Here is a 15673-nt window from a genome sequence, read left to right on the forward strand (position 1 = left end):
ATGAAAAAGTACGCACACACTTGCTTTAAGTAAGGCAAGGGTTTATATACTAAATCTAGAAAAAAGTCATACTTACATCGATAAAAAATTGAGCTAAGTTCAGGCTCCTCTTTATTGTGCTGCATGGGGAATTAAGTTTGCAGCATGACAATAAAATGCATATAAAAAAACAAACAAAAGGAAAAACATAAAATTAGAGACAGTAACATGAAACAGCAGTTAGAAGGAGAAGAAAATGTTGGTTGTACACACCCCAATGTGCATGAAGCTGCTGTCAAGAAATTCTCATGGCTACTGAGTGAAGAATTATTGTAAAGTCACCTGGCTGATAAAATCTGATACAGTATAAGTAAATGAGTAGGGGAGACTTTACCCTTTCCCTCCACAACTCCCTCTACACTCTCCTCTGATTCTGGAACTGAAATGATATTGAATTAGACATAAAACTCAATTAAAGAAAAGCGCTGCGCTGTGCTGATACAAAAGCAAAGAAGCCAGAACGGACAAAACAGAGCCAGAGTGATTTTCAGCGAGGCAGAGAGGGCAATGGGATGAGACCTTCAGTGGAGGTAGAGTCTGAAATGTTTACGAGTAGAGCAAGCATGTGATAAAACCTCAATCAATATCAATATCTGATAATAACATTTACACTAACATTTTTACTGGGTGTGAGGCAAAACTCAAGGAATGTAGCTGCATGCAATCTGTGTACTCAGGGTGTTGACAAGGTGGACACACCAACTTGTGTATAAAGTTGAATGCTTGTAAAACAGCGATTTTAACTTAAAAACTTGTAATTCAGTGTGGTTCCTAAACTTTTTCTGGCATGACCCCCTTCAGAAGCTAAAAAAAGTTCACACCCCCCTCTTCTTCTGGATGGCAGCATATGTTCCCCCAAAACCTGTATATGACTGTCAGCATCAACAGTGCCTTAACAAAAGGTCACAGGAATTGAATGTTGGTTTTAAGCCTAGCCTTTTAATCTTTTAGTGACATTATGGATTGTAGATGGTGAAATCCCTAAATTCTTTGCAGTTTTTTTAATTGAGAAAAATTCTTCTGAAACCACAATTTTCTCAGTTTTTTGTTGCCCGTCTTAAGTTTTTGAAATTCAAGTTCAGAATGAGTGTATATTTACAAAAAAAACAAACTTTATCAGTTTGAACATTAAATATCTAGTCTTTGTACTGTATTCAATTGAATATAAGTCAAAAAGGATTTGCAAAGCATTGCATTCTGTTTACCCAACTTTCTGAAATCGGGGTTTGTATATATAAACATCAGTATGAACTTTCACAACAATGCTGTGAAGACACTAGTGATACTGAATTGGCTCTTTATATGAAATTTATGAAAACAGCAATATGATTTCCCGGGCTGCCCCCAGATTGTAATGCAGTAGGACATTGTGGGAAAGAATCATGACATGCAAAAAAATCTTCAGCATCAAAAGGCAACTTAATAACTTGTCTACAGTATGTTATGCTATATTTAATATTTCTGCCAGTCCTTCGATGTGTTTCTGGACTACATTAATCCATCGAAATGTCAATTCCGTGGGTTGAGCTGAATCAAACTGATGAATATGGAAATGTGTCAATTTCTGTTAGGCAAATACAGAACCTCTCTGAAACTAAGAGCAAACATGAAGTAGCATACACAGTATAAAAAGACAAACATAAGAAGAGCAGTCTGGTGCTTAAATTTTCAGTTTTTTTGTCTTCACAGCTGTCTGCTGTGTAGGCTGGAATGAGGAGCTTTTATCCTGCAAATAGCAGAACTCGAAAACAAAGTGGACCCAAGTCTGCAGATATGTCTGTCTGATCTCCGACTACAAACATTGCTCAAAGCAAAAAGAGCCCTCACTGTACAGGCCACGCTGTCTCTCTTGGAAAATTTCTAGCAAGCAGACAAGTACACCTGAATCTGAGGAAGCAGGGGACCTGCGTGTTATGCAACATGTCCTCTCCAAGGATGGCTTAGCACACTAAAGCCAGTTCCACTAAGCACATTTGGTGAGACCATTTTAATGCAGTGAATGGGTCATGTAATCTTCAATCCTGAGCAGGGCTTCTGATGTCAAGAGGTCAGATAAGCAAAGAGCAGAATAAGATGCTCAAGAGAAAAACGTGTAAAGGCACAGGCGAGGCGATCATGATAGAATGAAGTGGAGAATGGAGAGCTGTGGTGCAGAGAAAGGAACAACTGAGATATAACAAGACCAGGGAACACAGATAATTGTCTGGACACAGGAGGTGATGGACGCTGAGGTGGGTGACACTGAAGAAAACTTTGAGGCAGAAATGCAGCACAGCCCATTAAAAGTGATGAGTTTACTCAAACTTTCCTCTGCTTGTATTGCAGGAAAAACGATGCTGCATTCTGCCTGTCTTGCAATCCATTATTATGGTCCCCATTAAGTAAGTCTAGGTTAGTTGCATTGCACCACAGAAGTCATCCAGTATCCCATTTAAAATGGCTGTTCAGGGCCCAGATCAGTGCTGGTTCTTGCACAGAGCCTCTACAAGAGATATTAACTGATTTATTTATGACACTTTGCCAAGAAACAACTTTTGACACACAAAAATTGCACACAGTTTAGTGGTGGGGTTCATCTAAGAGAGATTCATTTCCTCTGATCTATCACGATCAGGAGCATTAATTGCAGAGAGCCCAGACCCCATTAAGTCTGAAAGCCAAACACTTCCAGTGGCCCCAAACAAGAGGCACAATTAAAACCATATCACAACTCTTGAGGGCTTCTGACAGAATGCTAAAACCTCAGTATTACCTAGAAATTGCAGTTTTAGCCACACTACTTAAAGCTACTATGAGGAACTTTCATATTTTCTTTACTCTGGTGGCCTCTGTGGACAAAAGTGGCTGTGTTTTCACATTAAAAAAAAATATTACATCAAAATTAAAATTATTTAAATAAAAATCTCCTCCTGCTTATTTTTAATTAGCTAACATGCCTCTCACTGTAACTTTGTCTGGGATGTAAACACAGGCTCAATACATTTGATTTCAAGAAGTATCGGACCCAGTGGCAGGCATTAAGAATTACTATACAGAGATAGATGATGGTTGCAGATGGTCTTGTTAGGTCGTACAGAAGAGACGCATCAGTAATAAATTGAGACTGTTTCATAACCAGTTCAAAACTTGTAGTAGCTTAACTCAACTGAGACTTCTGTAGAGAAAACATAAAATGCACACAGTCTTTTATTCTCTATTTATGTGTTAAATAAACTGTCAATAAGCATTATCACTGCACTAGCACTAAAGCAAGGAATGTCTGATCAGATACAAATCAGTGTGCAGATAAGCATGAAGGCAACAGGAGCCCATGTTTACTGCTTCACCTACATGCTGAAGTGGTAAACATGGGCGGGAGCTCTGGGGCCACCAGTCTCCGTTGGATTAGGGCCTTAGAGCCTGTTTACACCTGGTATTAACATGTGTCTTGGGTCATCCAATCACAAGGTAACAAATGTGAATGCACCAAACACACAATGAGGACACATTGAGATTGGATCGCTTACACCTCATTCGAAGCTGGTCTGGCCCACATGTGACCACATCCTTTCAGCAATGTGTATGCAATGGCCCACACTGAAGAACTGCCAACTCAACTGATGTCCTGTAAGTACTTGGTGTGTAACAGTATTCAGTTTTCATTGTTTGGTAGGTACCTTTGATACCACAATATTCAATAACAATATTCAAGTGTATTTATGTTTCTTACACACAGGGTTTCCCCCAGCAAAGGTGTTAGGCCCAGTGGTAAGTATCTTTTGATGGGGGTCCAGTGCCAGCATGGGCCAGCAACAGACAGATGGCAGCATTAAAGAAGGGCTCTACAGATTCTATGATAACATAATCACAGCCAGAATAATCTAATTGAGGATTTAAATAAGCCATAACACAGATGTCATAGGGCCCTACACTAAGTCAGAGCAAAAAGCTAAATTATGATTTGAAAATATTCAAAAATACATTCCCTGAAAATAAAATTCCCCAATGCTTTAGGCCCAGTGGATGGTCAATTTGGGTCTGGTGGGCCACCAGGATTGCAGTACACAGGGCTAAAGCCTGTATTCCCCTACTATGAATAGTACATTTATGAAAGAAAACATTTTATTGATGATAAAGCTTTACAAATACAGTAAACAGCAAACAATACAGGCTACTTCTTAATTGGCCGTGGAGACAGTCCACAGAATTCCTTAAGAAAAATTGTCCGAGTTGGTAGAAACTTTGTGAAATGATCATTTTTTAACTATTTGGGCCCTCTTGTAAATTCAGTTCAATTCAAAGTTATTTCTTTCTTTCGTACAGGCCTTGCAGGCCCCCAGGTGCACCAGAAAAATATAGTCCATCCGATTATTTCATGTGTAACATATTATACAGATATAGACGCATTAGTGAAAGGTGTCATATTGTTGGTATGATGTCAATACGACTATCAGGAGATCATTTTCAAAATAGGTGAGATTCTGAATATCTAGATGAAGCATCACTGCAGCCCTGGGTCTGCCGTCAAAGGGAAAACCAACAGGTGGGACTCCTACCTTTGGGCAATAATGAACCCATAACACTCATTAGAATGGTAGTGAGGTGTGCAGAAACTGTTTCAACAGTCCCACAAAATTTCTCATCCTTCACCAAAGAAGAGTTTCAGCCACAACAACTCATAAACACAATGACATTGGGCTGAGGACTTAATCAGGATGCATATTTTTAGCAAACAAAGTGAAAACACACCCCTTGGGATCATCACTTAATGTTCTACTTTCTCTCACAGGGTCCATGCTCAAGAACCAGGAGTCAAACTGTGCTTTCTGACTGCAACCAACTACTTCTTACTGCAGCAAACACACACATTTTCAAAGTACTTCACTCACACAGTAAAGCATATATGTACGATTCTGTTCTAAGACAAATAGCACAGCTAGCAGTTGACAGGACTATGAAAGACAATTTGCCCAAAATCTGTGTTGCAGCCAACATTTCCTCGTCAACATGCTGACAGTCATTGTCAGGCCTGTCTAAGATGTTCAGCTCTCATGGAAAATGAATGGACTCCCAGTGACTAGCTGCTCAGTCAGTTCAGCGTCTGAGTGCAGTGTTATGGAAAAAAGCACCTGATTGTCAAAAGAGGTGCTGATCTATTCTGATGCACATCCCAGAGGGATTACTCGGCAGCATCAGAAGCATAGTTACATAAAAAAGACACAGAACTTATTGCTTTCATCTATTTTCAGCTTTATTTAAGTGCGGTGCAACTGACAAACCTGCCACTAAAGGTCAGCAGCTCTGTTTGGATAATGATATCAAAATAGTATCAGGACATTGGGGCCAATATTTTTTAATTTTTTTTTACCTATCTGACTGATTTATTTTTAGCCTAAAACTGTTACTTAAGCAAACAGATTTAATCTGTGTTAATACAAAGTTGTGTGCCACAGTCATTGAGGTGAAACATCTCAGAAAAAATAAACAGTTAACATAAATCCCATCCTGGTGAAACCCGATGATCAATCACCTTAAACCAATTTGTCTATGTTAGTGTCAACACTAACAAAGAAGTCATGTTAAATCAACAAAAATAAAAACTAAACAACTATTCCATAATTGGTCAATGATCAGTTTTAATGCCGAACAGTTGCTAGTTTCAGCTACTCCAATGTACAGATTTGTTGCTTTTCTCTGTTTTACATCAATGTAAACTGAATATCTGAGGGTTCTGGACTGCTGGTTGCATGAAAAAGGCCATGACTTGGCCTAGGGTTGAATGATTTAGAAAAATTGTGTATTTGCGATTATTTTAAAGAGACAGTTCATCCAGAAATGAATTCTGGGAGCCACGTTCAGGCGGGTGTGCACGCTGTCTGAACTGGGTGTGTATGGTGTGACTGTGTGCGCACACAAGTGAACAGCATGTCAGGACTTTCGGCGATTTGGATTATGCCAGACAAACAGTATGGAGGCATTTTATGTTTGTGTTTTTTCCCCAATTGTTTTTTACGTTTGAAAACTGGTCACCTTTCATTTCAATTGGTTGGGAGATTCTGCAATGCTGTTTTCTTGTGAAACTGTGGACTTAAAAAAACAAAACTAAACCCGACCTTCATTTGGCACGAGGGTGAGTAGTAGTTAAATTTTTTGGGTGACCTATCCCTTTAAAGTGGCATTGCACTTACGAGATGATTTGCAGTATTAGAACAAATAACAATTTTTACATCATTATTCCCTTTTGATTGGAAAACACATGTGATTTTTGCAGGAATCTGTACCAAACAAGTCTGTGAAATATGGTAAGTCAGGACATCTCTGCAGCATAACAATATTTAATTTAAAATAGCATTTTGACACAAATCTCACTTTTTATTAATATTGCTCCTCCTGCAATTTGAAAACTTCAGTAAGCCATAGTGTGATTTTGATAAAATGTTGAATAATTGCTGAGCCCTAACTTGGACTATAAGCATGTCAACATTTTATTTACTGATACAATAATAGTAATATGCTGTTTTAACAGTATAATGTAAATGCAATATGGGTCTAAGCATTTTTGCTAAGCAGCCACACTTCATGAAAAATACATAGAACACAAAGTACTTTGCGCCTGAAACCCACTGTGAAAAGAAGGTGGTGGGAGACAGAACAAAAGGAGCATGGCTCCACACACACATACACCTTGCTCCCTTTGAAGCCGTTACCTTGTAATTATCTCTCACCCTAGCTGAACTGGGGAATTAGACACACAGAGAGAGGAGGACAAACCTTCATCAGAGACGTACTACAGGCCCTGGACCTGCTAAACCTTTTAATTATCTGAAGAAGTTCCTGAAAGCCTTCAGGACAGGTGCTAGAGCAAGACAACAGCTGAGCTTCACTACAAATAGTGCCATGAGTGCCAACTTCTTCTATCATGTGGTGGATTCAAGTGTAAATAAAAGCTCTTATCCAGGCAGAAGCAGTACAACACTCTACAGGAATACAGTCCTCTACCTGTCTGTCCTCTTCTTCACGGCTGTCTGACAGTTTGAGGTCCAGCCTATTCTTTACGGCATTGATCGTACTGGGCCAAATCCAAAAGACACATCAATTCAGATGCTCACTTATATTAAAATGATCACAGGACATGCTGGTCTATACATCAACAGGAATAATGGCCAGACTTAAGGATGCTGGCATGAGTATTGATCTTGGCAGGACTGGACTCCTACAGGAAGAGTTCATGTTGCATTTTTTGTGCGTGTGCTCATTCATAACATGGCTTAAGCTAATTTACGTGAAAGGACACTCGTCACCAATGATGACAAGTGCTCAATGACAGTGCTGTTGTTTAAAAGGACAGGACTGTCGGGAGGACATGACATCTTTTACTGCTGAGTGTGCAGCTTTTGAAGACAAGAAAAGGTTACCAAAAGGTATTGACATAGTTATTTCAAGAATAAATTTTAAAAAATGAAATTATGTTGTGTGTTAATGTTTTGCCTGTTCAAAAACATTTTAATATCTGGACAGGACTGAAACATTATACACCAAGCTTTGCTGGGGCAATTTTACATGGTGTTGGACTGTATACTGCGAACAGCATTCTCTTCTCGCCTAACAGAACTGTGATGGAAAATGATGTGAGTGAGTGAACAGATCAGTCATAACTTGACAGAATTCATTAAGCAGTGTGATTTCCACAACTGTCAGAATCTCCAAATTATGCATACAGTGGACAAGTGATGGATTTCATCTTTCCCAAAGCAATTATTTATTGCTTTATATCCAATCCAGAGTGGAAGTGGAGAGAACATTACTAATGTCATCACTGGTGCTGGGATGAGGTCAGAGGGCAGTGGGGAAATGTGCATATTTCTCCTGATTGCTTCATGTGAAAATATATTCACACAAATATTCATTTAAAACAGTGTTACACTAAAGTCAACGACACAAAGCTGTATGAGGTCAACTGTGGACACAACTGACTTTTGGTAATTAAAACATCTCTCCTCCAGTACACTGTGCTTAATTCAGGGCAGGAATATACCACAGCTCAAACAGCCAGTGCTGTGGATGCCAAAAAGTGTGCTGTAATGCCCCTTCTACCCACACAGCTAGTTTGGTATGCCCTGTTTTAAACTGTTTGTTGTGCCCTCAAAAGAAAGTAGCGGATGTCCTCATTTAAAACTGTCACGAGCGGGACACAGAGCAGCCCATGTGCATTTGCGGAAAGTCTTTCTGTTCATTTCAGCACAAATATCAACAGGTTAGAGCAGTCACACAGCCTATGTAAGCATTGCGGCTCACACTCGCACTTCAACTAGAGATTCAGTGTCTCGCCTTCCACTTGACATGCGCAGTTAGCAGCAAAAATACACAGTGAAAATGATCTGTTGATCACATCAACATCATACCAACAACACAATACACTTCACTACAGTTTCAATGGCTATCTCTCCAGAATATGCAAAAAGTTATGTGTTTTGGCTGACACATAAGGAATTGTTAATATGTCTTATTTCATAAAGAGAGTTTGGTGTAATATTTTCCCAGAAAGCGCAGTTAGCTGATATGTTTAGTTCTTAACATTTCGTCACACTACAGAAACATACGATAGTAACAGCTAAAGTATGACTAAATTGTCTGACGTTGACCACTGTTTACCATCTAAGAACATGCCTTGCCCTAAAAATGCCTTAATTTCTGGCCTGATGATTCATCAAACATTAATGATGATCATAATGTGATACAGTCAACAATTTTGGTGAATAAAGCTGAATCTAAACAAGAAGAGTTGTACAATGTGTTTTAATTTTGAAGGACTCACAAAAATTCTGAGCTATTGTAAGTTTGAACCAACAGAAAGACAGCTGGTGCATGTCCAACACCTAATGGGGAACTAATCAAAAAGAATTATAACAACTTCCATCACAATAATACTTCCAAGTTAAATAATATGAATCAGAATAATGAATTGTAATCTGTCCAAATACAGGTGGATGAAGCCAAATGCACTCCTTTGTTATAATAAGTGGGTAAATGACAGATATGTGGGTCTAATCACCTCAACACTGCATGCACCAAAACAACAAAAGGGAAATTTCAGTACTTGGACCACATTCAAGTGGGCAGAGTTAAATGACATTTCTGCTGCGCTTCAGTCACTCTCTGTAGGGATTCATCCACTCTCCCCTCAGCTGCCTTATGGAATGCTGACACAGCACCTTGCTCCATCTGACCAACAGCTACACCCGCTCAAAGAGAAATGCAACCTGTGTGCAATCTCCACTTCTGCCAAAACAACTATATACTGATGGAAATATATATATGGTGAAGCATGAGATGCCGACATTACTCAGCTGATGTTTCCAATCAGAAAATAAGTAGACTAGTGGTGGGAAAATTTGGAGAGTATAACTATGGTTAGAGATAAGAGAAATGCCAGAAAGTGGAGCACTAAAATGTTTTGACTAGAGGCTGCAGGAAGATCTAAAAAGATCTAATGCTAGACCATGAACCACTGAGAGTATACAGATCTTACTTATACTCTAACCAAACACTACTAAAGTTGATTTAATCAATAACTCCCCCTGTTCCAGTTAAAACAGTGAAATCATCTTCTGTAGAAAGATTCAAAATTCTAAGCCTACAATGGCACAGGGTCTGACACCCTTCAGCTAAAGCGAAACATGTTTGTGCTGGACCAGATACTTGTTGCCAAACACCTGCCCTAAATAAGACTGGCAGTTTCAAGGACATTGTTCTGCACCTGACCCTGCAGCTGCGAGAAAGAAAAAGTGACAGGAAAACTGCTGAGGCTGTAGTCTTCAGTCATATATTTGTGAAACAAGAGTGCATCTACTAAAATAAAAGTAGAGAGGAACAATAAATACTGTGGCCAATAATAGGGAATTTAGTTTATTATTGGATTATTTATTATTCCAAAAATGAAATTCTAGCCAATCTGTCACATATCTGATTTGACAGATTAGGTAAAACCATTTAATTTGTATTCTTAAGGCCTTTGCACACCAGGCCTTTGTTGTGTGATTAATTTGAACGTTACTATTCTTCAAACCTGGATGCAGCCAAATCAAGCTCTTACATCAGTGACAGAATTATCGCTGAGTGATGTTACAGCTTTTTTTTTTATGACCAAGGTAACTTTTTCCAAAGATTTTTCTTTTTTATGTTCATTTTTTATGTACTTTACTAGAACAAATAAATGTGCATTTGAAGACACAGAACTTTTCTTTGTTTTTGTTGTAATAGTGATGTCAGATTGGTTAGGTCAGAGCTGCGGCATATTAGATCATCCATCTTTGCTCGCTACATGTTAGCCTGTCTTACCCTCAGGTGTGCCTAAAATACAGGTTACGAACTTCTTTTTAAAATACAGAAATGTGAACTTTATTGGTTATGTTATTGGTTACGAGCTTAAAAAATATCTATCATGCACTGCAAATAAAAAAAGAATAATTTGCAATGATCTGCATTCCTCTGCATCCCAGGTTTGAAGAATAGAGGAAGTTTGAGCAGCCTGTTTGAAAGGGATCAATGGGATCAATAATCTATCATCATAAGAAAAAAATGTAGATAAACTGGAGGGGGTGGATGTGTGCAGTAACTAATTACAGGTTCTCTAGCACTGTATCATTAACATGCATTTTAATGCATTGTTTTACACAGTTAATAGATTAGAGAGTCAGGAATAACAGTAACTTATATTTACAGCACAATTGGAGAACGATTAATTGATTAGTTGTCAACAATCGGCCAATTATTTTGATACTCAACTGATCAGATCAAGTAATTCTTTTAAGAAAAAAAAAAGTCAGAATTGTCAAAATTGATCTTTGCTCCTTTTCAAACTAAATACAAGGGGTGTAAATCACAAGTTTCACCACAATATGATCTTTGGACAACGATACAATCCCAGTCTGCCACAATACGTTTCTGATGTGATTCAATTCAGGGGAACAATGACTCATTGTTACATTTATGTAAACTCACAAAAAGTAACTAAATTATGATTCAACAATTTAATGTCTGAACTCTTCCAGAAATGTCTAACACAGACATGCCATGGCAACGTCAAAATAAATATTGATCCACACTGATGTACTGTTAAACACCTAATATCAATATTTTATTTGTGTAGGAATGATCTTTGATCTTGCTGTATTATTCCTTATATAATTATTATTCCATACGATAATTGCAGTTAGTCATTACTTACATCAATACTACTGCAATTTTTCTTGTGTAGTAATACACTTTTCTAGGGAAAATTCCACTATATTTATTTACTTGTCACTCTTTATTGGAGAGACTAGTTTTATTCTAGTTTTTTTTACTCATTATTCAGCTGTGGATGTTTTCGTACTGATGTTTTCAATGAGAAAAAGGCTTTCTAATCTGTTCAACCCAAAATACATTTTCTTCATGAACAACTCCTCTTACCTCGCTGTTGTGTCCTCTGAGATTGAAGTTCACTCTCTGCGGGGTGGGTCTGTCTCGTCTGCAGTGGCTGGACGTGAACGTGACCCCGACAACCCCTCGACCGTTCCCGGTAGCGAGCCAGCCCTCCTCGTAGTAGCGCTTCCTGCACACCGGCTTCTCCTTCTCGCTCTTGGGCACTCGACCCTTCCAGGACAGGCACAGGATGTTGGAGTCGCTGCAGAGGACCGGGCCATGCTCTACGGCTGCGAACATCCCTGCGGATCCTTACACCCCTCCGTGGATAAAAACAAATACCCAGAGGGAGGGTCGGGGTTTTCTTCGGAGGGGTCGGTGTCGTTATGGGCGCCTCTCCTCCGCTGAGGTTACTAGTTCGGTGTCGGGTGTGAGACAACGGTGCATAGTACTTGCGCTTATCTGTTCTCGGCTATATCGGTGATTTGCAATACTGATTAAAGGTGATCAGTGAAAACTTCTCCAAAAAAGCACAAATGAGGTCACAAAGCTGTGCTGGGTTGAAGATATCATGCTGTATACACAACAAAAGGCACTCATTCAGGTCATTTTGATGTGTTTGATCACCTTATTGATGTTGTTTCGATGACAAGGCAACAGATGAGAGACAGTACCAGAAAATTATTTACAAATCCTCTGTGGCAGATTCCAGACTCATGACAGCTTATTAACCGTCCATTCCATCCAACACGCCCGTGCCAGTGCTTCCAGTTGATGCGAGTTTCGTTTCTGTCCAGTTCAGTGAGTCATCTCTGGCTTCCGCGTCCTCCTCATACGACCCCGGCCGTGTGTGAGAGAAAGAGAGGAGGAGCAGGGACTCCTCTCCATCAGCTGTCAGCCAGCAGGAGAGCCGCGTCTCCCGGTAACGTCATCGCGTCAGCCAGTCTGCCTTTTCAACCTGACTCGGGGATCCCATGGATGACTGCTGGATAAGATATGAAAAAAACAAAACAAAACAGGGCGTTATTATAACACAAACTATCGCCGCAACTAAACATTAAACAACCGTACAAAAAATACAGTTTAAATCAAGTTTTGACGGTTAAAAGAGGACACACGCATGATGTCACGGTACAAATAGTGTAAAAAAAGCGCTGAAAACTCTCACCTGCCGCCCACAGCCGTTAATTTAAATATTAATGCGCGAGCCTAAAATAACCGTTCACTTACCGCTGCTTATGTCTCCCTGAGAAATCACTCCAGTTCGAGGACTATCCTGCTCAGCGGAAGGATATTTAACTAACTGCTGAATTATTTAGAAGAGCCATGTATCATTTTAGGCTACACCGATGTACCAAAGCGGCCTCTCACGGCTAAAACTGTTAAATAAACAGTAAAGGAGGAAAACGGACGAGAGGTAAAGATCAAAACAAAGTTGACAATTATTAAAAGAAAAACAACAAGACAGACAGACCATTTAGCACTAACTAAAGGGCGTTATTATTTTATTCTCTATTTCAATGTCTTGAAAAATAAAAAATAAAAATGTGCCAGGCACACAAGTAGGTACACGACACAACACTAAGACCTGATAAATAACAACAAAAAATAAAAATGAAAACAAATAAATGTAATAAGAGTCAAATACAATAAGAATAATAGAATAAATTAGAGCCCAACCGATATGTCAGTCAACCGATATTAGTGACTCGATATTGCCCTATCACAGCTATATTGATCTATATTGATTTCAGCATATATGTTGTCCGATGTACATGAACATGATGTACATTATTTTATTTTTTAGCTTCATAAGCAGCATTTTGTCTATAGCTGACCCTTTTTTTTCTAAATTCAAGTTTAATCTAAACATATACTTTGCTCTTTTTTCAGGCTGGGCTATAAAATTAAATAAATCTAAATATTTTTGGCTATACCGTGATGTATGACATATCTCAATACACACATTTTCGCTAAAATAACATACCATAAATTTGTAAATAATGCAAACACCGGATGATCTTATGGAATATAATGTATAGTTGAAGTTTAGGGATAAAAAATAATTAAAATCAAATATGATATTTTTGACCAAATAACTATGGACATTAAGACAGTATTGAAGGGATTACTACTGGTGTTTTCATAAAGTATTAACACAAATGAGTGCAGTTTGATAAATAATCATAACTAACATAGATAGAATGACCTAGTGGGTAACAGCAGATAACAGAACAGTCAAATAAGAGCAGAAAAATACGTCTTTACCACAATGCAGCCTTTAAAAAAGACAACACTTTGCCATATCTGGATATGAAGATATCCTGAATGGTAAACGTATGTAATCTCATATCACGATCTCATCAGTGATCCCTCAAATGTGGCTTTGACGAAGACATGTAATGGAGACACGTTATTTTACAAATTAACAATAAACTTAATTGTCTAAATGACATCAAGGTACTAAAACAGTAGACTTTGACCAGGATTTTAATAAATAGAAATAACTATAAATAAAAACCACAACCTACAAAAAATATAACAACGTAGTTTAGAGATGTGTTACCCATCTTACCATAATGACATATATCTTTAAAAAAGAGAGCACGATTAGTGGTACTGACAAAAAAAATAGAGTTTAAACGAGACCACGGACGTTATGATTCGTGATGCTACTGACTGAAAATAAAGTGCCACCCGATGGATGACTGTTGTATAAGAGTACAGCCTTAATCGACATACGGATTAAGTCAGTAGTCATTATGAGAGAAGACAGTATCCACACCAATTCCAATAAGCCTGCTTTATAAACAAGTGACGGTACAAGAGCATCTCCTATACCTCCAGCAAAAGAAATAAAGTAAAAAATTGATTTTGTTGTCACATTAACGTAAAGAGAGGTCTAGTGATATTAACGCTTCTAACTGTCACTGCTGAAGCCCGTGAGATGATGCCAAAAAAGCCCAAACACCCATCACCGTGAGTTACTACCTGCTAGCTCCAGCTAGCTAGATCCTGGATGTTGGGATCAGGACAGACAGAGAGCTGTGTGGGCTCCACAGATCAAAACATGTCAACAGCAGAAGGATTAATCTTGCCTCTTAGTGTTCCTTCTTTATGCAGTAACATTAATCTAGCTAACATCGAAACAGATGCCTGTGTGGTGTCCCCTCCACAAAGAGCAGCCAGTGATAGCTAACCGGCTAACCTTACCAGCTAGCTGAACCTGAGCCACCATCAGCGGAGACTGGCTCCGTCCATCCGCCGCTGGCACTCGTCGCTAACAGGCTACGGCTAGCACGTTAGCACGACTGTTTATCCGAACGGGTTTTTTTCATATTAGCGTGCAGCTATTCAAAATATCCACACGTCGAAAGCGTAGTGAACAAAGTGGCAGAGTAATATCAGAGCTGTCGTCAATAATGCCGGAGAAACATCAATGGCCAGTGGAGCTCTTACCTCCGCTCTGCTGCTGCTTCCTCTGCCTGCAGCCTGCTTCTGTTACACTGGCAGGGCCCAACAGCTGGGTCACGTGACAGACACGTGATTTACACCAATTAAATTATCACAGTTCACATCAATAACTGTAGTGTTGTAGCCTTAATCTAATCTTCTTTCAGATGAAGATGAAAAGATGTGTTTGTCATTGTCAAACTAGAAACAATGCACTTGTTTACATAAGTCGGCACAAAAATAGCATGTAGTGGTGAAGGAAGTATCCAGATCCAAGTAAAATCATCCTTAAGTGTAAAAAATACTCTATTATAAGCACAGTCCTGCACTCAAAGTCAGAGTAAAAAACATAAATCTTTATGCAATAGCTTTAACTCAACTACTGAGTCTGTTTCCTGTTTATGTTCTTATAGTTCAAATAGAATATTGTGTTTTTTATATTTCCTCTTGTTCATATATAACTTGCTTACTTATTTATTATTTACTGTTTTTGACTCATGTATCATATTATGCTTGACTTCAAAGATAAATTTATGCTGTTTGTAAGGGGGGAAAAAAGAAAAAACAGGATCAAAATCACCTTATGATATGAAAAGTTATTGCAACACACAAAATTATCATGTTACAACAAGACACTTTGCTTGATATAACAATATACTGTTTATATTGTTCTAAGGTGAAACATTTCACATTATAAGGTGATTGTTGTTGTTATGACGTGTTAACTTAAATCTATAACACCACGTTATAACAATATACTATTCATCTTGTCACAATGTTAAATGTTTATTTTATAACA

General features: G+C 38.5%; 1 protein-coding gene across 3 annotated transcripts in view; it reads right to left on the bottom strand.

The window, feature by feature from the left end:
* Positions 1 to 14940, bottom strand: part of tulp4a (TUB like protein 4a) — a 36406-nt gene extending 21466 nt beyond the window's left edge. For 2 of the 3 annotated variants that reach the window (XM_084738190.1, XM_084738188.1), the window contains exons 1-2: positions 14881 to 14940; positions 11470 to 12406 (exon numbers count right to left, since the gene is read on the bottom strand). In XM_084738190.1, the coding sequence (XP_084594316.1) occupies positions 11470 to 11721 (252 nt within the window). In that variant the 5' untranslated portion in view covers positions 11722 to 12406; positions 14881 to 14940. The other variant, XM_084738189.1, reaches the window with a different exon arrangement.
* Positions 14941 to 15673: the final 733 nt, after the last annotated feature.

Source organism: Lutjanus erythropterus, chromosome 15 (assembly GCF_056507025.1).
Source record: "Lutjanus erythropterus isolate fLutEry1 chromosome 15, fLutEry1.hap2, whole genome shotgun sequence".
Taxonomy (NCBI): Eukaryota; Metazoa; Chordata; class Actinopteri; order Lutjaniformes; family Lutjanidae; genus Lutjanus; species Lutjanus erythropterus.